General features: G+C 41.9%; 1 protein-coding gene across 2 annotated transcripts; it reads left to right on the top strand.

Moving 5' to 3' along the window:
* Positions 1-1,192: 1,192 nt before the first annotated feature.
* LOC121373256 (vacuolar protein sorting-associated protein 72 homolog) lies at positions 1,193-27,345 on the top strand. Of its 2 annotated transcripts, XR_005958052.1 has the most exons (8): positions 1,193-1,275; positions 4,703-4,878; positions 9,003-9,158; positions 15,781-15,874; positions 19,660-19,854; positions 21,249-21,396; positions 25,995-26,907; positions 27,036-27,345. XR_005958052.1 is itself a non-coding variant. In XM_041499765.1 (7 exons), the coding sequence occupies exons 2-7, from the start codon at positions 4,768-4,770 to the stop codon at positions 26,317-26,319; spliced, it is 1,029 nt and encodes a 342-aa protein (XP_041355699.1). In that variant the 5' UTR covers positions 1,193-1,275; positions 4,703-4,767; the 3' UTR covers positions 26,320-27,345. The 2 variants fall into 2 exon arrangements, 1 of the variants encoding a protein (XP_041355699.1); XM_041499765.1 differs by having other exon boundaries at positions 25,995-27,345.
* Positions 27,346-27,482: the final 137 nt, after the last annotated feature.

Below are 27,482 nucleotides of genomic sequence, written 5' to 3'. Positions count from 1 at the left end.
CTACTACTACTACTACTACTACTACTAGTATTACCACTACTACTACTACTACTACTCCTATCACTACTACTACTACTACTACTCCTATCATTACTACTACTACTACTGCTACCACCATTACTACTACTACTACTACTAGTATTACCACTACTACTACTCCTATCACTACTACTACTACTACTACTACCACCATCACCACTACTACTTCTACTACTACTACTCCTATCACTACTACTACTACTACTACTACCACCACCATCACTACTACTACTAATGTTACTACTAGTATTACCACCACCACCACTACTACTACTACTACTGTTACTATACTAGTATTACCACCACTACTACTAGTAGTACAACTACTACTACTACTACTACTACTACTACTGTTACTACTAGTATTACTACCACCACTACTACTACTACTACTACTACTACTACTACCACCACCATCACCACTACTACTACTGCTACTACTAGTATTACCACTACTACAACCATTGTGAGTACCACGATCACTACCATCACTACCACTACTACCACATCACTACTACTACTAGTACTACCATTACTACTACTACTACTCTATAATCAGGGCTGACACTAGTATTAACACAATACGCAGGGCATGTTTATCTGTACTGCCGACAGCCTTCTTTGTACTTATGGGTCCGATGCCGCATTGTGATAAATATTGCGTACAACGGTGAATCTATAAATACAACCGTAATGGCTATATAGGCGCGCGCGCGCGCGCGTGCGTGCGTGCGCGCGTGCGTGTGTGTTTGTGTTTGTGTGCGTGTGTGTGTGTGTGATACACGGGTTACATCTAGTAAATAATAGAAAGGAATCAAATTACAGCTGCGTCTGGTCAGACTGAGCAGAAATGCCCCCCCCCCCCCCCCTAAAAAAACAAACAAAAAACCAAACAAACAAAAAACCCCACAAAAAAACACAAAAACCCCCACAAAAACCCCACACACACCCAAACAACAACAACAACAAATTATAATAACAACAACAATAACAACAATAATAATAATAATATTAATAATAAAGACGCTTCACTTTAAACCGAACGACCAGACAAGGTACCAATCAAATAGTCGCTCGCTGTCGCTGAACGCAGTCCCGGCAGACTTCGATGCAAGGGAGGCAACAACTTGCAACGGAAAACTCTTTTGTGAAAGAAATTCAATAATGTGTTGGACGACATCAGAAAAGTTGTTAAGTTTAATTTTATTTTAATTGTCGTATGTACATTTAAGTGAAGTAAGTGGTTGTTTTTATGTTTTCTGTGTATGGAGAATAGTGGTAGAAAGTTCCGGAAGAATATTATTCTTTGATTTGGTAGCTTTACAGTTGTTTCAAACAGACGCGGACCGACGGACAAGTGATTTGAAGTGTCGTGTCTGTAAGAGGGTATCAGGTCGTTTCGCCCTTATTCCCGATCGCCCCGTGTCGTTTCGCCCCCATACCGGGTCGTTTCGCCCTCTATACAGGGTCGTTTCGCCCTCATGTTTATGTTTGTGAATGATGAATAAATTTATTTACGTGACTCTAGTTGCAAATCAGATATAGGTTATCAATTTGTAACCCTTTATCAACCATAAACACCATTTATATGTATACAACCGTGTCCTGTGTATCGGCGCGTCCCCCCCTCCCTATTCTAACCCCACAACCCCAATTTTGCCCCAACCCCAACCCCCACCCTTAGGAAAACCCCAAACCCCACCCCAACCCCAACCCGAACCCCACCCCAACGAACCCCAAAAGTTCAACCCCTAACCCCTTTTTCAGTGGTTAATCAAGTATCAACATATTTATAATTAACCGGGCGGATATTATACCTACAACCGTGTCCGGTGTATCAGCGCGTCCGGTTTTTTTTAGAATTTTGCTTGAGTATGCTTAAATGTTGTAAGTTTTTACGAATTAAAAGTTCAATTCCTTTTTCAATAATCAAGTTCACCATATTTATTGTTTCCGTGCAATTAATTTTTTTTTTTATAAACGCGAATAATTATAGGTCATCCTGTTTATGTTTATGATATGTAATCCTTATGTTAAAACCAGTTAAAAAGTTAACCTTTCCCACATTTTAAAAATTATACTAAACAGTATAAATGTAATTATTTTTGTTCGGTTATTTTTTTATTTAAACCGAAAAAGAAAACACAGGCAAATGCAAACAAAACGAAAATTTTACACCTTAATTGACAGTCATTCCAGTTCACAATTGTCACATTGTTATAAAAAATAAAAGCGAAATAAGATCCACGTGTGTGCACAATCTACCCGAGAAAAATAAAATCCATGTAGGCATCTTAGCCATGCATGACAATGAACATGTATGCATCTGCAGTACTGTGCCACTCGAGAAAACGATTCCGAAACTGATCATGAGATGGGTCATATGTGATCGTTCATTTTGATAGTAATATTTTTAACAAGACAAAACAAAAAAGTACTAAAATAATTCTGGGACAATAGTGTAGCGTTTATGGGCTAAAAGTGAGGTCATGGGCGGTTTATAAATAGCGGGGTCAACGATCTACATCTACTGCGCCGAATCACCGGACATGCAAATCGTTTTGGATACAAGGGGGTGCCTATATTTATGCACCATTTTAAAATGTTTATTTACTACAGACATAAAACAGTTTGTAGTGTATTTCAGATTATGCACTTCTTCATTGATGAGAGACGCATTTTATTAAATATTTCACAATGTTCACATAGAAAATGGTCCTTGAAAGCTTGGGTGCGCCGATACACCGGACAGCACTGTATGTTATTATGTGCAATATTTTAAAGAACCCCTCCCCTCACACCATCCCAGTTCCTACGGGCCTGATGTATTTTATATTAATAAGTACAAAGACTAGCCTACACAATGATATTGTCGATAGGACATATTAGTTATAAAGTGCTTTGGTGTGTGTATGGGTGGGTGGGGGACCGTTTTTTTTGCAAAATTGCGTAATTGGCTTCTGTAATATCCATTGACATGTCATGTTTACATCTATGCTGAAGAAGATTTATGATGAAATATTAAAAGGTCCATTTGCTTCAGTTTACATTTAAATACATGCAGTTTTCTGCTGTCTGCCATTTTTTTTATTTATGGAATACTCTTCAAGAGGGGTGAAAGACTCTAAAATATTAATATAAAATCAATGATCTCTAGTTGTATCTTTAAACAATCAAATAATATTAATAATAATAAAATAATATGACGTCATCACATTTGCATTTATATCATAACATGTTATTACATTCAACGGTTGTTAGATTAAGTCATATCCTTTCACCCCTCTTGTAAAATATTCCATAAAAAGTCAAAATGGCAGCCGGCACAAAATTACATGCTTTTTGCCCTATGGGATCTCAGTGAAGTCGATACAGGTGATATGGTTATCATCTAGTATGTGGAATCCATGCCATTGTAGTTGTTTTTTCAAGATTTCTGTCTGGACAAAATGTGGGTAAAATCTAATGAAAAATAAAGGTAGGAGCAATTTATTGTAGTTGTCCACATTTTGTTTCGGATTTTACGTTTAAGTCTACAACCTTGTTGCCTGTTAGGTGACTATTACGACAAAATTATGGGTAAAATTATTTTTATATACCAAATTTTGCATACTAAAACCACCCCAATACATAGTGGCGAAACGACTCATAATGGAGGACTAAACGACTCATTCTAAGGGCGAAATGACTCGGGGCGATGGGGAATAAGGGCGAAATGACTCGGGGTCGAATAGGAATAAGGGCGAAACGACCCGGATTCCAGTAAGAGAGCTAGACGGACATTTGGACATAAATACGCTCTCATTACAGTCAGAGACCAAGCTATGTATTTTTTTGGCAATTCCCGACAACCAAAAAGTTGGCAAAGATTTCCGCTCTAATACCACAACAATCCTATGTTTGACGTCAAATACATTTACATCGATCATTTTCGAGTTAACTGATTAAAAGAAATCCACATATTAATATTAATCACTCCGACACTCCGTCGCAAGAATTACAAAGCTCGGTGACCTATTTCGTGACGTAGATCACGTGATCGCCCACTGGGAGGAGGCGGGAGATTTGATCAAATACTGGGAGACGACTGCGGAATCCGGGAGGGTTAACAGGTCTAATTTTACCTATTATGTATTAATCACTAATATACACACTGCAAGAAAAAGGCCATCAACACCTACATATTTGACCAGAACATTATTGAAAGGAGGTGCTGTCAGGTTTCTTCCTGTGGTGTCAGTATTAATGAGTGGTTTTACATCATTCCATGCTGTAAAATTACAGCATCTGACAAGACATTTTGAGAGAATTGTAATTTCCTGTCTGACCTAAAAATTACACACTGACAGATTTTGTAATTATTTTTTTTAACTGTTTATTTTTTCTTGACCATTCCCTTGTTGACAAATATCAGCCCAAGCAAAGGGAGAAGACCTGGGTAGTTACAGTAATTATATACACAATTTATACACATATAATGTAGTTACTACTTTATAGGCAGAATTGATTAAAATAATATATTCACAAGGGCCTGGATTTTAACACGTATCTAGAGTAAAGAAAAGTATATAATGCTATAGTATAACACACACACAGACAGATTTAGTTTTCTTCAAATGTATGTTCAGAATAATTTCTACAGGTGTTTTGTTTCCTTATTCAGCTTGTCGACTGCTACCTGGTATTCGTGTTGACTGCTGCGTGGTTTTCGTGAACAAGAGACCGAAGATGGCCGCCACCCGAGACCGGCGCGTGAATGCGGGCAGTAAGATGTCGCGGTTGTTGGAGGACGATGATGAAGACGATTTCTACAAGACAACATACGGCGGATTCAACGAGGTGCGCACACATTTTAACACTGACACTGATTGATCCAAGATGTTTCACCCATGGCTGATGGAATTGGGAAAATTAGCATGAGTAAACAGGGCTCGAACTTAACGATGGCACTAGAGCTGGGCGGTATTGAACTTTTAGGTTCGGTGTCTATATCGGTATTTTTGGGGTGATTTACCTCGGTATAGGTACGGTATTCGCTATTGACACGATACCGATATCGAGTGCTATTTTCGGTATACTCAGCTTTAAATGCATGCCTGTGTTAAGGCTCACCCGCTAATTTCACCTAAATACAATTAAATTCCATACACAAGGCTCTCGTATGATTTATACCAACCCATTTTGCGTTTATATCCCTCGTATCAGCCAGTGCACCACAACTGGTACATCAAAGGTGTGGTATGTCTTATCCTGTTTATGGGATGGTGCATATAAAAGAACCCTTGCTGCTAATTGAAAAGAGTAACCCATGAAATGGCAACAGCAGGTTTCCTCTCTCAATATTTGTGTGGTCCTTAACCATATGTCTGATGCCATATAACCGTAAATAAAATGTGTTGAGTGCGTCATTAAATAAAACATTCCCCCCCCCTGTAAAATGGACACTAAATTTCGGTTAATCTACAAATATGTAGCACATTACGATAAAGTTACAACAGAATGAAACAAAGGTTGTTGATGTTGAAATGAGGAAAAACCCTAAAACAATAGACGAGAGCTCATCTTGATAATCGTTACTTCTCAAAGATACATGAGTTTTTTAAAATATGAACAATGTATTCGTGATATTAGAAACACCAGGATGCCCAGAAATCCTTGGATGTTCAGAAATTAATAATCTAAACAATAAGATCTACATTTGTAAGTAATGTCTGATTCCAACTATCAAAAACAGCTCTGATAGTGAAAAATACACCGTAGTGTTTAAAAACTAGGGTCTGTCACTTTAAATGCACCAGCCTCGGTGGCATCGTGGTTAGCCATCGGTCTACAGGCTGGTAGGTACTGGGTTCGGATCCCAGTCGAGGCATGGGATTTTTAATTCAGATACTGACTCCAAACCCTGAGTGAGTGCTCCGCAAGGCTCAATGGGTAGGTGTAAACCACTTGCACCGACCAGTGATCCATAACTGGTTCAACAAAGGCCATGGTTTGTGCTATCCTGCCTGTGGGAAGCGCAAATAAAAGATCCCTTGCTGCCTGTCGTAAAAAGAGTAGCCTATGTGGCGACAGCGGGTTTCCTCTCCAAATCTTTGTGGTCCTTAACCATATGTCTGATGCCATATAACCGTAAATAAAATGTGTTGAGTGCGTCGTTAAATAAAACATTTCTTTCTTTTTTTCTGTCACTTTAAACGGACATTCCTGAGTTTGCTGCAATTTTTAAGAAGTTATCAACTAACAGAGATTTTTTAACAGTCGTAATTTTGTAATTACATATCAGATATATATTCCTGCATAACATATTGGTGGCTGTATATTAAACGTGTTTCTGATTGTTCTAATATTTGTAATAGCGTAAATTTCATTTTATTTCCTAAAATATTTTTTTTCGTACAACCAAAATTATTTGAAGACAAAATCCAGTTTAGGCTTCTTACAAATATTAACACAACCAGAAACACATTGAATATACAGACACTGATATCCTAAACAAGAAAATATATTTAATATGTAAGTTTATTAGTAGAAGTATTTTATTAGTCGGAAACATTTTACAATGCAGCAAACTCAGGAATGTCCCTTTAATGTTACTTTAATGACTTGCGATCAAATCCAGCATCGGTGTGAAATTTATACTGTCATTAAAATGTAAAATTGATGCAAATATAAGGAAACTGATTAGATTATGTAAATATAAAAATCAAAGATAGATGTGTCATAACGGAACTATAGTGTACTGCACATCAAGATTGGTGTCACACATACAGGCCTCAGATAATGGAAAATCTGTGTGACCCATTTATCAGTTACGCAGAAATAAATCCAGGTCACAAATTTCCTTTTTGCATAACACGTTATATCCAAGTAAGGCCAGTATTTTTTTTATTATTCGGTTTACGAACCCGCTTTTTTTTAAAATGTATTTTTCACTTTTTTTTTTCTTTTTTTTGCCGCCGACTTCCACAAATAGCTCTAAAGAAAAAAAAGTTACCATTCTTGTCTATTGTCAATAAAACAGTGAGAGAAAAAAAATCACCCCTACTGATACACCCCAAACAGGTTTTTTTTTTTTTTTTTTTTCCTTTCTCTTACCTTTGTTCACAAAAGTTCTTGTTCGTAAACCTAAAAATTAAAAAATACTGGCCTAAGTGGTGTTCTAAATTTTGTGTGATATTTGCGAGAGAAATCAATGAACAAAACGATCGTTTTCACAATTTTCAGAGGTCTGACATATGTTCAATATAGATTTTGTATCACTCACATGGGTCAAACTTTACAACGACACGGACGGCAATCGCTGTCGTTGAGATGTAAATTGACGTAGATAGAGAGCGTCATCGATGGCACTGTTGTGCCAACAGTAAAGGGCCTGCTACACGATACGATAAAATCGGTCCGAGTTACTCGTACGAGTTATTGGCACGAGTCAATCGGATCGATTGAATCGGACGTGTTGCCACACGGTACTTATCAATCGTATGAAACGTGACGTCATTGAAAAAAATATCCTTCCTGTAACCATGGTAAACAATGTTGTGTAATGATAAGAAGGCGGCTGTCGTAACGTCTCTGTATTTATATAAATACTGACCACATCCCACAAAGAGTTGTGCCACTGATACAACTCTATGAGCTGTTGGGTCTGCACCGACGACAAGCGAACAGAGTTTTCCGCCATTACACTCAGAACGTCAACGTTATCTGCGCCACGATCTGATTGGTCAACGACCCCAAACGTCCGATTTAGTCGTATGAAAATAGAACAAGTTCTAAACTTCGACTCGTACGAGTGACTCGGGCCGATTCAATCGTATGACATGCCACACGTTACGATATGCTTGTTGGCGTTGCAGTCCGATTGACTCGTACAAGTCACTCGTATCGTGTAGCAGGGCCTTAAAGTTCCTCAACAACGACAAACTGTATACACCTTTTTTACATTAACTGCCAATAGTTAACATTGGCACATTTGAAATATGTCTACATACAACATAACCTTTCAATCATCTTTATTTGCTGCAAATGTCACTTTTAAAAACAATTGCCGTCGGTGGGCAGTTTGACCCATAGCAGTTCTTTTGAAAATAGTCGTCGGTGATCAGTTTGACCCATAGCAGTTCTTTTGACAATAGCCGTTGGTGGGCAGTTTGACCCATAGCAGTTCTTTTGATAATAGCCGTCGGTGGGCAGTTTGACCCATAGCAGTTCTTTTGATAATAGCCGTCGGTGGGCAGTTTGACCCATAGCAGTTCTTTTGACAGTAGCCGTCGGTGATCAGTTTGACCCATAGCAGTTCTTTTGACAGTAGCCATCGGTGGGCAGTTTGACCCATAGCAGTTCTTTTGACAATAGCCGTCGGTGGGCAGTTTGACCCATAGCAGTTCTTTTGACAGTAGCCGTCGGTGGGCAGTTTGACCCATAGCAGTTCTTTTGACAGTAGCCGTCGGTGGGCAGTTTGACCCATAGCAGTTCTTTTGACAATAGCCGTCGGTGATCAGTTTGACCCAGAGCAGTTCTTTTGAAAATTGCTGTGGGAAACAAATTCTTACAGGTGCAGATCCTAGTTTCAACTCGTAAAAATGGACACTAAGTTTAGTTAATTTACAAACCCGTAACACATTTGGATAAAGGTACAACAGAGTGAAAGAAGAGTCTGTGATGTTAAAACTGGAAAATATCCCTTGAAAAATAGACTAGAACTCGAATCATCAACAACCGATACTTCTCAGACGCACATGCATTTTTAAAAATACAAAAAATACATTTTGTGGTATTAGAAACTCTAGGATGACCAGAAACACTTCATTTGTATGGAAATGGATAATCTAAACAATAAAATATAAGTAATGTTTGATTTCAGTGAACATAAAGGGCTCTAATATTGAAAAACGAGGGTCTGTCCCTTTAAGTTCGAGCCCCACACACATGTATGTTGAATTAAATCAGTTTGTGTATTACAGGAGGAGGAGGATAAGGACTATGAGTCGGAGGACTTGCCGTCTGACACGGTCGACTCGGACTTTGACATCGATGAACACGACGAGGCGCGAAGCGATGTCGAGAACGGTGACGAACCCAAGAGAAAGAAACGCGGCATCGACACGAAGGCGTACAAGGTAATCACGTCACACTTGTTGTTGAGATATAACTGTGTTGGAGACGAAGGCGTACACGGTAATCACCGCACACTTGTTGTTGAGATATAACTGTGTTGGACACGAAGGCGTACAAGGTAATCACGTCACACTTGTTGAGATATAACTGTGTTGGACACGAAGGCGTACAAGGTAATCACGTCACACTTGTTGAGATATAACTGTGTTGGACACGAAGGCGTACAAGGTAATCACGTCACACTTGTTGAGATATAACTGTGTTGGACACGAAGGCGTACAAGGTAGTCAACATCACACTTGTTGTTTGAAGACTGAGATATAACTGTGTTGGTAGAGTGCTCAGCTGCAGCACTTCAGTTAAAAATGTTTAGAAACGCTTCAGTGTCTAATCCAATACTTCATGAGTATCAAAGGACGTATCGTATGTATGTACTTCATGACATATCAAAGGATGTACCGTGTGTATGTACTTCATGATATATCAAAGGATGTATCGTATACAAGTACGTACCTCGTGACATATCAAAGGATGTATCTTATGTATGTACCTCATGACGTATCAAAGGATGTATCGTATGTACGTACTTCATGACGTACCAAAGGACGTATCATATGTACGTACTTCATGACGTACCAAAGGACGTATCGTATGTACGTACTTCATGACGTACCAAAGGACGTATCGTATGTACATACCTCATGACGTACCAAAGGACGTATCGTATGTACGTACCTCATGACATATCAGAGGACGTATCGTATGTACGTATCAGAGGACGTATCGTATGTACGTACCTCATGACGTATCAGAGGACGTATCGTATGTACGTACCTCATGACGTATCAGAGGACGTATCGTATGTACGTACCTCATGACATATCAAAGGACGTATCGTATGTACGTACCTGGTGACGTACCGGAGGACGTATCGTATGTACGTACCTCATGACGTACCGGAGGACGTATCGTATGTACGTACCTGGTGACGTACCGGAGGACGTATCGTATGTACGTACCTCATGACGTGTCAGAGGACGTATCGTATGTACGTACCTCATGACGTGTCAGAGGACGTATCGTATGTACGTACCTCATGACGTGTCAGAGGACGTATCGTATGTACGTACCTCATGACGTGTCAGAGGACGTATCGTATGTACGTACCTCATGACGTATCAGAGGACGTATCGTATGTACGTACCTCATGACGTATCAGAGGACGTATCGTATGTACGTACCTCATGGCGTATCAGAGGACGTATCGTATGTACGTACCTCATGGCGTATCAGAGGACGTATCGTATGTACGTACCTCATGACGTATCAGAGGACGTATCGTATGTACGTACCTCATGACGTATCATGACGTATCAGAGGACGTATCGTATGTACGTACCTCGTGACGTATCGGAGGACGTATCGTATGTACGTACCTCGTGACGTACCGGAGGACGTATCGTATGTACGTACCTCGTGACGTACCGGAGGACGTATCGTATGTACGTACCTCGTGACGTACCGGAGGACGTATCGTATGTACGTACCTCGTGACGTACCGGAGGACGTATCGTATGTACGTACCTGGTGACGTACCGGAGGACGTATCGTATGTACGTACCTGGTGACGTGCCGGAGGACGTATCGTATGTACGTACCTGGTGACGTGCCGGAGGACGTATCGTATGTACGTACCTGGTGACGTGCCGGAGGACGTATCGTATGTACGTACCTCGTGACGTGCCGGAGGACGTATCGTATGTACGTACCTGGTGACGTGTCGGAGGACGTATCGTATGTACGTACCTGGTGACGTGTCGGAGGACGTATCGTATGTACGTACCTGGTGACGTGTCGGAGGACGTATCGTATGTACGTACCTGGTGACGTGTCGGAGGACGTATCGTATGTACGTACCTCGTGACGTGTCTGAGGACGTATCGTATGTACGTACCTCATGACGTGTCAGAGGACGTATCGTATGTACGTACCTCGTGACGTGTCTGAGGACGTATCGTATATACGTACCTCATGACGTGTCAGAGGACGTATCGTATGTACGTACCTCATGACGTGTCAGAGGACGTATCGTATGTACGTACCTCATGGCGTATCAGAGGACGTATCGTATGTACGTACCTCATGACGTATCAGAGGACGTATCGTATGTACGTACCTCATGACGTATCATGACGTATCAGAGGACGTATCGTATGTACGTACCTCGTGACGTATCGGAGGACGTATCGTATGTACGTACCTCGTGACGTACCGGAGGGCGTATCGTATGTACGTACCTCGTGACGTACCGGAGGACGTATCGTATGTACGTACCTGGTGACGTACCGGAGGACGTATCGTATGTACGTACCTGGTGACGTGCCGGAGGACGTATCGTATGTACGTACCTGGTGACGTGCCGGAGGACGTATCGTATGTACGTACCTGGTGACGTGCCGGAGGACGTATCGTATGTACGTACCTGGTGACGTGCCGGAGGACGTATCGTATGTACGTACCTGGTGACGTGCCGGAGGACGTATCGTATGTACGTACCTGGTGACGTGTCGGAGGACGTATCGTATGTACGTACCTGGTGACGTGTCGGAGGACGTATCGTATGTACGTACCTGGTGACGTGTCGGAGGACGTATCGTATGTACGTACCTCGTGACGTGTCGGAGGACGTATCGTATGTACGTACCTCGTGACGTGTCTGAGGACGTATCGTATGTACGTACCTCATGACGTGTCAGAGGACGTATCGTATGTACGTACCTCGTGACGTGTCTGAGGACGTATCGTATGTACGTACCTCATGACGTGTCAGAGGACGTATCGTATGTACGTACCTCATGACGTGTCAGAGGACGTATCGTATGTACGTACCTCATGACGTATCAGAGGACGTATCGTATGTACGTATCAGAGGACGTATCGTATGTACGTACCTCATGACATATCAAAGGACGTATCGTATGTACGTACCTCATGACAGGACGTATCGTATGTACGTACCTCATGACGGATCACAGGACGTATCGTATGTACGTACCTCATGACGTTTCAGAGGACGTATCGTATGTACGTATCGGAGGACGTATCGTATGTACGTACCTCGTGACGTATCGGAGGACGTATCGTATGTACGTACCTGGTGACGTTTCGGAGGACGTATCGTATGTACGTACCTGGTGACGTACCGGAGGACGTATCGTATGTACGTACCTGGTGACGTACCGGAGGACGTATCGTATGTACGTACCTGGTGACGTACCGGAGGACGTATCGTATGTACGTACCTGGTGACGTACCGGAGGACGTATCGTATGTACGTACCTGGTGACGTACCGGAGGACGTATCGTATGTACGTACCTGGTGACGTACCGGAGGACGTATCGTATGTACGTACCTGGTGACGTACCGGAGGACGTATCGTATGTACGTACCTGGTGACGTACCGGAGGACGTATCGTATGTACGTACCTGGTGACGTACCGGAGGACGTATCGTATGTACGTACCTGGTGACGTACCAGAGGACGTATCGTATGTACGTACCTCATGACGTACCAGAGGACGTATCGTATGTACGTACCTCATGACGTATCAGAGGACGTACCTCATGATGTACCAGAGGACGTATCGTATGTACGTACCAGAGGACGTATCGTATGTACGTACCTCATGACGTATCAGAGGACGTATCGTATGTACGTACCTCATGACGTATCAGAGGACGTATCGTATGTACGTACCTCATGACGTACCAGAGGACGTATCGTATGTACGTACCTCATGACGTACCAGAGGACGTATCGTATGTACGTACCTCATGACGTACCAGAGGACGTATCGTATGGACGTACCTCATGACGTACCAGAGGACGTATCGTATGGACGTACCTCATGACGTACCAGAGGACGTATCGTATGGACGTACCTCATGACGTATCAGAGGACGTATCGTATGTACGTATCAGAGGACGTATCGTATGTACGTATCAGAGGACGTATCGTATGTACGTACCGGAGGACGTATCGTATGTACGTACCTCGTGACGTACCGGAGGACGTATCGTATGTACGTACCTCGTGACGTACCGGAGGACGTATCGTATGTACGTACCTCGTGACGTACCGGAGGACGTATCGTATGTACGTACCTCGTGACGTACCGGAGGACGTATCGTATGTACGTACCTCGTGACGTACCGGAGGACGTATCGTATGTACGTACCTCGTGACGTACCTCGTGACGTATCGTATGTACGTACCTCGTGACGTATCGTATGTACGTACCTCGTGACGTACCTCGTGACGTATCTTATGTACGTACCTCGTGACGTACCGGAGGACGTATCGTATGTACGTACCTCGTGACGTACCGGAGGACGTATCGTATGTACGTACCTCGTGACGTACCGGAGGACGTATCGTATGTACGTACCTCGTGACGTACCGGAGGACGTATCGTATGTACGTACCTCGTGACGTACCTCGTGACGTATCGTATGTACATACCTCGTGACGTACCTCGTGACGTATCGTATGTACGTACCTCGTGACGTACCTCGTGACGTATCGTATGTACGTACCTCGTGACGTACCTCGTGACGTATCGTATGTACGTACCTCGTGACGTACCTCGTGACGTATCGTATGTACGTACCTCGTGACGTATCGTATGTACGTACCTCGTGACGTACCGGAGGACGTATCGTATGTACGTACCTCGTGACGTACCGGAGGACGTATCGTATGTACGTACCTCGTGACGTACCGGAGGACGTATCGTATGTACGTACCTCGTGACGTGTCAGAGGACGTATCGTATGTACGTACCTCATGACGTATCAGAGGACGTATCGTATGTACGTATCAGAGGACGTATCGTATGTACGTACCTCATGACATATCAAAGGACGTATCGTATGTACGTACCTCATGACAGGACGTATCGTATGTACGTACCTCATGACGTATCTCATGACGTATCACAGGACGTATCGTATGTACGTACCTCGTGACGTATCGGAGGACGTATCGTATGTACGTACCTCATGACGTATCGGAGGACGTATCGTATGTACGTACCTCGTGACGTATCGGAGGACGTATCGTATGTACGTACCTCGTGACGTATCGGAGGACGTATCGTATGTACGTACCTCGTGACGTATCGGAGGACGTATCGTATGTACGTACCTCGTGACGTATCGGAGGACGTATCGTATGTACGTACCTCGTGACGTATCGGAGGACGTATCGTATGTACGTACCTCGTGACGTATCGGAGGACGTATCGTATGTACGTACCTCGTGACGTATCGGAGGACGTATCGTATGTACGTACCTCGTGACGTATCGGAGGACGTATCGTATGTACGTACCTGGTGACGTATCGGAGGACGTATCGTATGTACGTACCTGGTGACGTACTGGAGGACGTATCGTATGTACGTACCTGGTGACGTACCGGAGGACGTATCGTATGTACGTACCTGGTGACGTACCGGAGGACGTATCGTATGTACGTACCTGGTGACGTACCGGAGGACGTATCGTATGTACGTACCTGGTGACGTACCGGAGGACGTATCGTATGTACGTACCTGCTGACGTACCGGAGGACGTATCGTATGTACGTACCTCATGACGTACCAGAGGACGTATCGTATGTACGTACCTCATGACGTATCAGAGGACGTATCGTATGTACGTACCAGAGGACGTATCGTATGTACGTACCTCATGACGTACCAGAGGACGTATCGTATGTACGTACCAGAGGACGTATCGTATGTACGTACCTCGTGACGTACCGGAGGACGTATCGTATGTACGTACCTCGTGACGTACCGGAGGATGTATCGTATGGACGTACCTCGTGACGTTTTTGGAGGACGTATCGTATGTACGTACCTCGTGACGTACCAGAGGACGTATCGTATGTACGTACCTCATGACGTACCAGAGGACGTATCGTATGTACGTACCTCATGACGTACCAGAGGACGTATCGTATGGACGTACCTCATGACGTACCAGAGGACGTATCGTATGTACGTACCTCATGACGTACCAGTGACATTAAATAAATATTCTTTCTGTTTCTGTCTGCGTATCTCCCTCTCTGCACGCAGTGATGAACTGTCTGAATGTTACACGCCAAATAGTCGTAAAGTGACATTAAATAAATATTCTTTCTGTTTCTGTCTGCGTATCTCCCTCCCTGCACGCAGTGATGAACTGTCTGAATGTTACACGCCAAATAGTCGTAAAGTGACATTAAATAAATATTCTTTCTGTTTCTGTCTGCGTATCTCCCTCCCTGCACGCAGTGATGAACTGTCTGAATGTTACACGCCAAATAGTCGTAAAGTGACATTAAATAAATATTCTTTCTGTTTCTGTCTGCGTATCTCCCTCCCTGCACGCAGTGATGAACTGTCTGAATGTTACACGCCAAATAGTCGTAAAGTGACATTAAATAAATATTCTTTCTGTTTCTGTCTGCGTATCTCCCTCCCTGCACGCAGTGATGAACTGTCTGAATGTTACACGCCAAATAGTCGTAAAGTGACATTAAATAAATATTCTTTCCTTTTCCTTTTATTCCAGGAACCAATCTCCAAAGAGCCACCGAAAGAGAAAACTGTTGTCAAGAAGAAACCCAAACTTGACAAGTCTCCAGTGCAAATCTACCACTTTACAGGTACATTGCAGTTATTTCCCTACAGGCCTCTGAAAACTTGACAAGTCTCCAGTGCAAATCTACCACTTTACAGGTACATTGCAGTTATTTCCCTACAGGCCTCTGAAAACTTGACAAGTCTCCAGTGCAGATCTACCACTTTACAGGTACATTGCAGTTATTTCCCTACAGGCCTCTGAAAACTTGACAAGTCTCCAGTGCAGATCTACCACTTTACAGGTACATTGCAGTTATTTCCCTACAGGCCTCTGAAAACTTGACAAGTCTCCAGTGCAGATCTACCACTTTACAGGTACATTGCAGTTATTTCCCTACAGGCCTCTGAAAACTTGACAAGTCTCCAGTGCAGATCTACCACTTTACAGGTACATTGCAGTTATTTCCCTACAGGCCTCTGAAAACTTGACAAGTCTCCAGTGCAGATCTACCACTTTACAGGTACATTGCAGTTATTTCCCTACAGGCCTCTGAAAACTTGACAAGTCTCCAGTGCAGATCTACCACTTTACAGGTACATTGCAGTTATTTCCCTACAGGCATCTGAAAACTTGACAAGTCTCCAGTGCAGATCTACCACTTTACAGGTACATTGCAGTTATTTCCCTACAGGCCTCTGAAAACTTGACAAGTCTCCAGTGCAGATCTACCACTTTACAGGTACATTGCAGTTATTTCCCTACAGGCCTCTGAAAACTTGACAAGTCTCCAGTGCAAATCTACCACTTTACAGGTACATTGCAGTTATTTCCCTACAGGTACATTGCAGTTATTTCCCTACAGGCCTCTGAAAACTTGACAAGTCTCCAGTGCAAATCTACCACTTTACAGGTACATTGCAGTTATTTCCCTACAGGCCTCTGAAAACTTGACAAGTCTCCAGTGCAAATCTACCACTTTACAGGTACATTGCAGTTATTTCCCTACAGGTACATTGCAGTTATTTCCCTACAGGCCTCTGAAAACTTGACAAGTCTCCAGTGCAAATCTACCACTTTACAGGTACATTGCAGTTATTTCCCTACAGGCCTCTGAAAACTTGACAAGTCTCCAGTGCAGATCTACCACTTTACAGGTACATTGCAGTTATTTCCCTACAGGCCTCTGAAAACTTGACAAGTCTCCAGTGCAGATCTACCACTTTACAGGTACATTGCAGTTATTTCCCTACAGGCCTCTGAAAACTTGACAAGTCTCCAGTGCAAATCTACCACTTTACAGGTACATTGCAGTTATTTCCCTACAGGCCTCTGAAAACTTGACAAGTCTCCAGTGCAAATCTACCACTTTACAGGTACATTGCAGTTATTTCCCTACAGGCCTCTGAAAACTTGACAAGTCTCCAGTGCAAATCTACCACTTTACAGGTACATTGCAGTTATTTCCCTACAGGCCTCTGAAAACTTGACAAGTCTCCAGTGCAAATCTACCACTTTACAGGTACATTGCAGTTATTTCCCTACAGGCCTCTGAAAACTTGACAAGTCTCCAGTGCAAATCTACCACTTTACAGGTACATTGCAGTTATTTCCCTACAGGTACATTGCAGTTATTTCCCTACAGGCCTCTGAAAACTTGACAAGTCTCCAGTGCAAATCTACCACTTTACAGGTACATTGCAGTTATTTCCCTACAGGCCTCTGAAAACTTGACAAGTCTCCAGTGCAGATCTACCACTTTACAGGTACATTGCAGTTATTTCCCTACAGGCCTCTGAAAACTTGACAAGTCTCCAGTGCAGATCTACCACTTTACAGGTACATTGCAGTTATTTCCCTACAGGCCTCTGAAAACTTGACAAGTCTCCAGTGCAAATCTACCACTTTACAGGTACATTGCAGTTATTTCCCTACAGGCCTCTGAAAACTTGACAAGTCTCCAGTGCAAATCTACCACTTTACAGGTACATTGCAGTTATTTCCCTACAGGCCTCTGAAAACTTGACAAGTCTCCAGTGCAAATCTACCACTTTACAGGTACATTGCAGTTATTTCCCTACAGGCCTCTGAAAACTTGACAAGTCTCCAGTGCAAATCTACCACTTTACAGGTACATTGCAGTTATTTCCCTACAGGCCTCTGAAAACTTGACAAGTCTCCAGTGCAAATCTACCACTTTACAGGTACATTGCAGTTATTTCCCTACAGGTACATTGCAGTTATTTCCCTACAGGCCTCTGAAAACTTGACAAGTCTCCAGTGCAAATCTACCACTTTACAGGTACATTGCAGTTATTTCCCTACAGGCCTCTGAAAACTTGACAAGTCTCCAGTGCAAATCTATCACTTTACAGGTACATTGCAGTTATTTCCCTACAGGTACATTGCAGTTATTTCCCTACAGGTACATTGCAGTTATTTCCCTACAGGCCTCTGAAAACTTTGCGTGGTCGGTCTAGGATCGATCATTGTCGGTGGGCCCATTGGGCTATTTCTCGTTCCAGTCTGTGCACCACGACTGATATATCAATGGCCTTGGTATGTACTACCCAGTCTGTGGGATGGTGCATATAAAAGATCCCTTTCTGCTAATAGAAAAGAGTAGTCCATGAAGTGGCGACAGCAGGTTTCTTCATTCAGTATCTGTGTGGTCCTTAACCATACGTCCGACGCCATATAACTGTAAAATAAAATGTGTTGAGTGCGTCGTTAAATAAAACATTTCCTTCCTTCCAGACTTTTTTTCCGCAGTGCCTCAATATATTGACCTGACAGTTTAGGTATAGCTGTATCATGTACTGTTACAGATCAATATATTGACCTGACAGTTTAGGTATAGCTGTATCATGTACTGTTACAGATCAATATATTGACCTGACAGTTTAGGTATAGCTATATCATGTACTGTTACAGCTCAATATATTGACCTGACAGTTTAGGTATAGCTGTATCATGTACTGTTACAGCTCAATATATTGACCTGACAGTTTAGGTATAGCTCATTAGCTGTATCATGTACTGTTACAGATCAATATATTGACCTGACAGTTCAGGTATAGCTGTATCATGTACTGTTACAGATCAAGTTTGACTTTTGTGACAATTTACCAATTTTTTGCAGAGTTATGGTTTTTGGATTTAGGAGATATGAACTTTTTTTGACCTGGTAGGGGACATGGTTTGCTTTAGCAGTACTCTCGAAATGCTTGTTCATGGGTTGAGTATGATATCACTGACTATGGTGCTATCGTATTTTAGAGAGAAAATCCAACCCTAACCCTATCCCTGTTCATTAGATATATTGTTTGTGCTTTATTAAATGCTTGTTCATGGGTTGAGTATGATATCACTGAGTATGGTGCTATCGTATTTTAGAGAGAAAATCCAACCCTAACCCTAGCCCTGTACGTTAGATATATTGTTTGTACTTTATTAAATGCTTGTTCATGGGTTGAGTATGATATCACTGACTATGGTGCTATCGTATTTTAGAGAGAAAATCCAACCCTAACCCTAGCCCTGTTCGTTAGATATATTGTTTGTACTTTATTAAATGCTTGTTCATGGGTTGAGTATGATATCACTGACTATGGTGCTATCATATTTTAGAGAGAAAATCCAACCCTAACCCTAGCCCTGTACGTTAGATATATTGTTTGTACTTTATTAAATGGCAGGAAACATTTTTAAATAGAAAGATTTTGACATTTGCTAGATAGAGTATTTACGGTATTGACATTTGCTAGATAGGGTATTTACGGTATTGACATGATACCGATATATGCAATACCACCCAGCTTTAATGACATTGCATACTATATGACTGACTGTGATTGTGTCATGTTTCAGAGAGGAAGAGTAAACGTCAGTCGACGCAGATGAAGACGGAACAAGCCGCACGCAATCAGAAGGAGCGGGAACACAAGATGAAGATGATGAGAGAAATCGCGTCGAGGAAAAACGTGTCGAGCGTGCGTCGCCTCACACAGGCCGAGCTCCTGAAGGAGGCAAAACACACGGAGAAACTCAATCAGCAGAGTTTAGGTAAAACTCAATCGGCAGAGTTGAGGTAAAACTCAATCGGCAAAGTTTAGGTGAAACTCAATCGGCAGAGTTTAGATAAAACTCAATTGGCAGAGTTTAGATAAAACTCAATCGGCAGAGTTTAGGTAAAACTGAATTTACTATTGAAAATATCCGTATTTACAATCTCTGCTTCACGTCGCTGGTAAAACTAAATTTGTGACTGTGAAACCATCATTAATGTCGACAGTTGGTTCAATACAGTTATCCCCTAATTACACTTCCTCCCTTGTGATCGAATCTTGAACATCCCTAACATTGCTGACAGTGGTGTTATAAAACATAGTTCCTTTCTGCAGGACTTCGAGATTATGGTAGCCCCACTCCCATGGCTAGTGATATGCAATGTTGGGCTAGTAAATAACTACTATATTGCCATGCCAGACGGGGCTTCTATAGATTATGGTAGCCCCACTCCCATGGCTAGTGATATGCAATGTTGGGCTAGTAAATAACTACTATTACCATGCCAGACAGGGCTTCTAGATTATTGTAGCCCCACTCCCATGGCTAGTGATATGCAATGTTGGGCTAGTAAATAACTACTATATTGCCATGCCAGACGGGGCTTCTAGATTATGGTAGCCCCACTCCCATGGCTAGTGATATTCAATGTTGGGCTAGTAAATAACTACTATTGCCATGCCAGACAGGGCTTCTAGATTATGGTAGCCCCACTCCCATGGCTAGTGATATTCAATGTTGGGCTAGTAAATAACTACTATTGCCATGCCAGACGGGGCTTCTAGATTATGGTAGCCTCACTCCCATGGCTAGTGATATTCAATGTTGGGCTAGTAAATAACTACTATTGCCATGCCAGACAGGGCTTCTAGATTATGGTATCCCCACTCCCATGGCTAGTAATATTCAATGTTGGGCTGGTAAATACCTACTATTGCCATGCCAGACAGGGCTTCTAGATTATGGTAGCCCCACTCCCATGGCTAGTGATATTCAATGTTGGGCTGGTAAATAACTACTATTGCCATGCCCGACGGCTAGTGAATTTCTTTTGTGTCAAATGTTGGAGTTAAGTCTATTTTGTAAATATAAATATCCTGATCCCAGCCCAACCCTCCAATGTTTCTTTTTTTAAGCTCTATCTGCCTCTTTAGGTGACATATCTGATTATTACTATGCAAATTGTATTAACTTTAAAGTAATTTAACGCTATTGTATTTTTAATCATGGCTAGTAAATGTTTTTAATCACTAATCCCATGGCTAGTTTAGTTAAAACATTTACAGAAACCCTGCTTACTCAAGTTACTGTGAGAAAGTATTTTAAAAACTTTCACATATATTTACTACAAGATTTGCTTGATTTTAAAAATTCAAGTTTTTCTCGTTTAGAGGATTTCCGTAAGCTTGAGTTGGAGAAGAAGAAGACACGCGTCACGAAGCAGGTGTACCGCGGTCCAGTGATTCGCTACCACTCTGTAACCATGCCCGTCGTCGAGGAGCTGTACGCAGAGCCAGAAATAAACGTAGAGGGAGAGAGGTGAGTTGGATTACTTTGAGTTATTCCCCCTTACATCAGTGTTTGGGTTCGTGCAGGTTGGCTTGAAATTATATCTTGAAGAACTGTGTAAGAGGACCTCCACGGGTGATAGGGCCTCCACGGGTGATAGGACCTCCACGGGTGATAGGGCCTCCACGGGTGATAGGGCCTCCACAAGTCCAGAATATTGGACTCGAGTACTCGAGGGTCAGTCTGGACCCGGACTCAAGTACAAGAGGGTCAGTCTGGACCCGGACTCAAGTACAAGAGGGTCAGTCTGGACCCGGACTGAAGTACAAGAGGGTCAGTCTGGACCCGGACTCAAGTACAAGAGGGTCAGTCTGGACCCGGACTCAAGTACAAGAGGGTCAGTCTGGACCCGGACTCAAGTACAAGAGGGTCAGTCTGGACCCGGACTCAAGTACAAGAGGGTCAGTCTGGACCCGGACTCAAGTACCCGACACTTACCAGCCCTCTATGTTTACTTTTCCTTCTAGGAGCCAGATGGCGTCTACTTGTATTTTTATATAGATAGTATGAAATGTTTTAGTCGCCAAATGAAACAAATGATCCCATACATGTATTTGACCAAATCAGTTGCAATATAGAGGGCTGTTTACACTAGATGATGATGAGACTAAGGAATAGAGTAAAATAGCATTAAGCATTTTAATTCCAGCGCTGAACATGGGTGGCAAGTCATGTCATTTATAATACTGCATTCCACATATTCAATTTTTGTTTTCCCTCCACGTCTCATAGCCCTATAATGTAACTGGTGGCAAGCATGTGGCAACATGATGTAAAAAATATATAATTAAATGAGAGTGCTCTCCCTTGCACAGGTACACTGCCCGTGCCCGAGTACTCGTGCAGACCCAAACTTCCTTTGAGTTATTCCCCCTTATATCAATGTTGAGGTTCATGCAGGTAGTGGCAGGGTTTGACAAAATTTGCAGAATTTGCACCATCGTGCAGAATAGTTGTTCGTCCGTGGAAAATCACTTTTCGTGCAGAATTCATAATTTTAGGCTGTGGAATTTTTCTTAAACACCACAAAATGTTTGATGTTTCTGAATTGTAACATTAAAGATGGAATTTTAATAGTGTTTACTTTCCATGCAGTAATCATTTGTTTCTTTTCTTTTAAGTTATTACAGGCTGGACTAGTAACCGCCTCACAGTTACTAGTCTGCATAACCTGCGTTTGGAACTAGCCTTTAGTTTCTGTCATTGAATCGGAAATTCTTGCAAGATAGAGTGCAATGGATTGTGCCGAGATGTTCCGATCGGTGCGTAGGTTACGGAAACCGACGAAGACGGGTTGTAATTACATTTTGACAGATTCCACAAATACGAAATAGGATTCAGCAATTCCATTCTATTTAATATAAAAGAATTATATTAATATATAAGTATCAATTGTTGGAATCGTGATGTTAAGCAACAATATTTAAGTATTTATTAATCACAAATCACATTTAACAAAGAATCTAAGCGTAAAAACAGGAGGGTTTTTTTCCATATCGTTTCCATTTCAAGTTTTAATGATTCAATCTTCTGGAAGCACCCGTCTGCTTAAAACATAAATCGTCTGCTTTTTCGCAATTTTTAAATAAATCTGTAACATTTTGAACATCTAGTTTCAATTTTAAGTGGGTTTTTTCAGTTTTATATGTTGCAGAATTTGCTGCAGAATATGTCAAATTTTACCGTGGAATTTTAAAATGTTTGCCGCGGAATTCAGGGGGGGAGTGCCCTTTGACCTGGACCCAATTTCACAAAACATCGTAAGCCTAGTTTTGCACGTAAACGTAAATCTACGACTAGAACACAATTCTTATTAGTATCATAATACAACAAATATAGTTTTAAGTACAGATATTTCATTCTCCTTTGCCATTAAAATGCTCCATCGTCCTTAATGATGTAATTTCCTGCATGAAATAGATGTCAAACACGTGTAAATAAATGTCTGGTATAACTGCTAGCTGCAGACATCAACTTACGATGTTTAGTGAAATGGGCCCCAGGTCATTGAAGTTGGGTTTGGGCTACATCAACTCTATTACTATAATACATAGGGCATTAGTCAAAGCTTCCCTGAAGGTTAGTGGGAACTATCAACTGTGTTACTATAATACATAGGGCATTAGTCAAAGCTTCCCTGAGGGTTAGTGGGAACTATCAACTGTGTTACTATAATACATAAGGGCATTAGTCAAAGCTTCCCTGAGGGTTAGTGGGAACTATCAACTGTGTTACTATAATACATAGGGCATTAGTCAAAGCTTCCCTGAGGGTTAGTGGGAACTATCAACTGTGTTACTATAATACATAGGGCATTAGTCAAAGCTTCCCTGAGGGTTAGTGGGAACTATCAACTGTGTTACTATAATACATAGGGCATTAGTCAAAGCTTCCCTGAGGGTTAGTGGGAACTATCAACTGTGTTACTATAATACATAGGGCATTAGTCAAAGCTTCCCTGAGGGCTAGTGGGAACTATCAACTGTATTACTATAATACATAGGGCATTAGTCAAAGCTTCCCTGAGGGCTAGTGGGAACTATCAACTGTATTACTATAATACATAGGGCATTAGTCAAAGCTTCCCTGAGGGCTAGTGGGAACTATCAACTGTGTTACTATAATACATAGGGCATTAGTCAAAGCTTCCCTGAGGGCTAGTGGGAACTATCAACTGTGTTACTATAATACATAGGGCATTAGTCAAAGCTTCCCTGAGGGCTAGTGGGAACTATCAACTGTATTACTATAATACATAGGGCATTAGTCAAAGCTTCCCTGAGGGCTAGTGGGAACTATCAACTGTGTTACTATAATACATAGGGCATTAGTCAAAGCTTCCCTGAGGGCTAGTGGGAACTATCAACTGTATTACTATAATACATAGGGCATTAGTCAAAGCTTCCCTGAGGGCTAGTGGGAACTATCAACTGTGTTACTATAATACATAGGGCATTAGTCAAAGCTTCCCTGAGGGCTAGTGGGAACTATCAACTGTGTTACTATAATACATAGGGCATTAGTCAAAGCTTCCCTGAGGGCTAGTGGGAACTATCAACTGTGTTACTATAATACATAGGGCATTAGTCAAAGCTTCTAGTGGGAACCTGTTACTATAATACATAGGGGTCAAAGCTTCTCTGAGGGCTAGTGGAACTATCAACTATTACTATAATACATAGGGCATTAGTCAAAGCTTCTCTGAGGGCTAGTGGGAACTATCAACTGTATTACTATAATACATAGGGCATTAGTCAAAGCTTCTCTGAGGGCTAGTGGGAACTATCAACTGTGTTACTATAATACATAGGGCATTAGTCAAAGCTTCCCTGAGGGCTAGTGGGAACTATCAACTGTATTACTATAATACATAGGGCATTAGTCAAAGCTTCTCTGAGGGCTAGTGGGTTATTACTATAATACATAGGGCATTAGTCAAAGCTTCTCTGAGGGCTAGTGGGAACTATCAACTGTGTTACTATAATACATAGGGCATTAGTCAAAGCTTCTCTGAGGGCTAGTGCTTCCCTGAGGGCTAGTGGGAACTATCAACTGTATTACTATAATACATAGGGCATTAGTCAAAGCTTCCCTGAGGGCTAGTGGGAACTATCAACTGTGTTACTGTAATACATAGGGCATTAGTCAAAGCTTCCCTGAGGGCTAGTGGGAACTATCAACTGTGTTACTGTAATACATAGGGCATTAGTCAAAGCTTCCCTGAGGGCTAGTGGGAACTATCAACTGTGTTACTGTAATACATAGGGCATTAGTCAAAGCTTCCCTGAGGGCTAGTGGGAACTATCAACTGTGTTACTATAATACATAGGGCATTAGTCAAAGCTTCTCTGAGGGCTAGTGGGAACTATCAACTGTGTTACTATAATACATAGGGCATTAGTCAAAGCTTCCCTGAGGGCTAGTGGGAACTATCAACTGTGTTACTATAATACATAGGGCATTAGTCAAAGCTTCTCTGAGGGCTAGTGGGAACTATCAACTGTATTACTATAATACATAGGGCATTAGTCAAAGCTTCCCAGGGCTAGTGGGAACTATCAACTGTATTACTATAATACATAGGGCATTAGTCAAAGCTTCCCTGAGGGCTAGTGGGAACTATCAACTGTATTACTATAATACATAGGGCATTAGTCAAAGCTTCTCTGAGGGCTAGTGGGAACTATCAACTGTATTACTATAATACATAGGGCATTAGTCAAAGCTTCTCTGAGGGCTAGTGGGAACTATCAACTGTATTACTATAATACATAGGGCATTAGTCAAAGCTTCTCTGAGGGCTAGTGGGAACTATCAACTGTATTACTATAATACATAGGGCATTAGTCAAAGCTTCTCTGAGGGCTAGTGGGAACTATCAACTGTATTACTATAATACATAGGGCATTAGTCAAAGCTTCTCTGAGGGCTAGTGGGAACTATCAACTGTGTTACTATAATACATAGGGCATTAGCCAAAGCTTCCCTGAGGGAATGTTCAGTTCACAGATGTTAAAATGTTCTTTTATTATATTTGACTTTTATTTATTCTCTTCTTTTTTTCACAGTTCTGTAGAGCTCCCGCGGAAATGTGAAGAAGTGAAATGTGTCACCAAGTGTTCGCGGACGTTCATCACATTCACCGATGACGCAATCTACCAGGATCTGTTTGCCAAAAAGCGAGAGAAGTACGCTCCGAAACAGATTTGTCCCATCACCCGGCAACCCGCCAAGTATTTCGACCCCATCACGCAGACGCCATACGCGACACTGCACGCGTTCCGGTGTATCCGAGTGGCATATGCACAGCAGCTCGAGAGTGCGAAGATTCGCAAGAAAGAGAAGTCTCCAGTGACCATGTTAGAAACACCCAGCGTCAGTGTTAGTAGCTGATAGAACAGATTTGAATATTGCAGAAGAGAAGCAAATTGTTGAAAGAAGGATACAGCACTAGTGACTATATTTCTGTTTGAAAGAACAGAATTGAACATAAAAGATTAAAATATAACAAAAGAGAAACAAATTCTCGAAAGAAGGAAAAATGACCAGTTACCATGTTGTAAAAACTGAACGTCAGTGTTAGTAGCTGATAGAACAGATTTGAATATTGCAGAAGAGAAGCAAATTCTTGAAAGAAAGATAAAGTAGTAGTGACTATGTGTCTGTTTGAAAGAACAGATTTGAATATTACAAAATGGACACACTGGTAGGTGATTTCACCATCTGATAGTTGAAACATAAAAGATTTGATTGTTACATAAGACATTGGACTTACGGAAGAAGGATAAAGTACTAGTCACTATGTTAAATTCACCAAGCGGCTTCAGGGTTTGACAGATCCGCTAGTCCTCAATCCCAGCTGTTGTTGGTCGAGGCTAGTACAAAATAACAGCTTTATTACTATAATATATAGGGCACTAGCCAAAGCTTCTGTGAGGGCCGAATGGCTGACTGGGACAAACAGATCACTAGTGACTACAGGTCTAGGACAAACAAATCACTTGTGACTACAGGTATAGGACAAACAAATCACCAGTGACTACAGGTCTAGGACAAACAAATCACTTGTGACTACAGGTATAGGACAAACAAATCACCAGTGACTGCAGGTATAGGACAAACAAATCACCAGTGACTGCAGGTCTAGGATTGACAAATCACCAGTGACTACATGTCTAGGATCGACAAATCACTAGTGACTACAGGTCTAGGATTGACAAATCACTAGTGACTACAGGTTTAGGACAAACAAATCAATAGTGACTACAGGTCTCTGTGTTTAGAAACATCAGGATGTCAGTCTGGTATTCTACTGGTAATCATTCCTGGTGAGAAACATGAAGACGTTCCCGACCTTGCAGTTGTCCAAGGCAGTTGGCCATGCAATACAGATTGCAATAAACCATTCAGTTCTGCACAGCACTTGTTTGACTTGAAGTTGTTTTGGTTTTTTTTTCAATGGTAATATTTTGTTGCTGTGGACATTTTCTTAATTGCATGGGTTGCATTCCACACATCTGAAGAACAGATCTGCTTGTACCAAGGAAAGGCCGTGG

Source organism: Gigantopelta aegis, chromosome 5 (genome assembly GCF_016097555.1).
Source record: "Gigantopelta aegis isolate Gae_Host chromosome 5, Gae_host_genome, whole genome shotgun sequence".
Taxonomy (NCBI): domain Eukaryota; kingdom Metazoa; phylum Mollusca; class Gastropoda; order Neomphalida; family Peltospiridae; genus Gigantopelta; species Gigantopelta aegis.
This window is presented reverse-complemented; position numbering and strand designations above follow the sequence as displayed.

Excerpts from the sequence above, each read along its gene's own strand:
- LOC121373256 (XM_041499765.1), top strand. The coding sequence starts at position 4,768 with ATGGCCGCCACCCGAGACCGGCGCGTGAATGCGGGCAGTAAGATGTCG. Across the intron at positions 19,855-21,248 it reads ACTCAATCAGCAGAGTTTAG|AGGATTTCCGTAAGCTTGAG; the intron begins GTAAAACTCAAT and ends TTTCTCGTTTAG. Across the intron at positions 21,397-25,994 it reads ATAAACGTAGAGGGAGAGAG|TTCTGTAGAGCTCCCGCGGA; the intron begins GTGAGTTGGATT and ends TTTTTTTCACAG.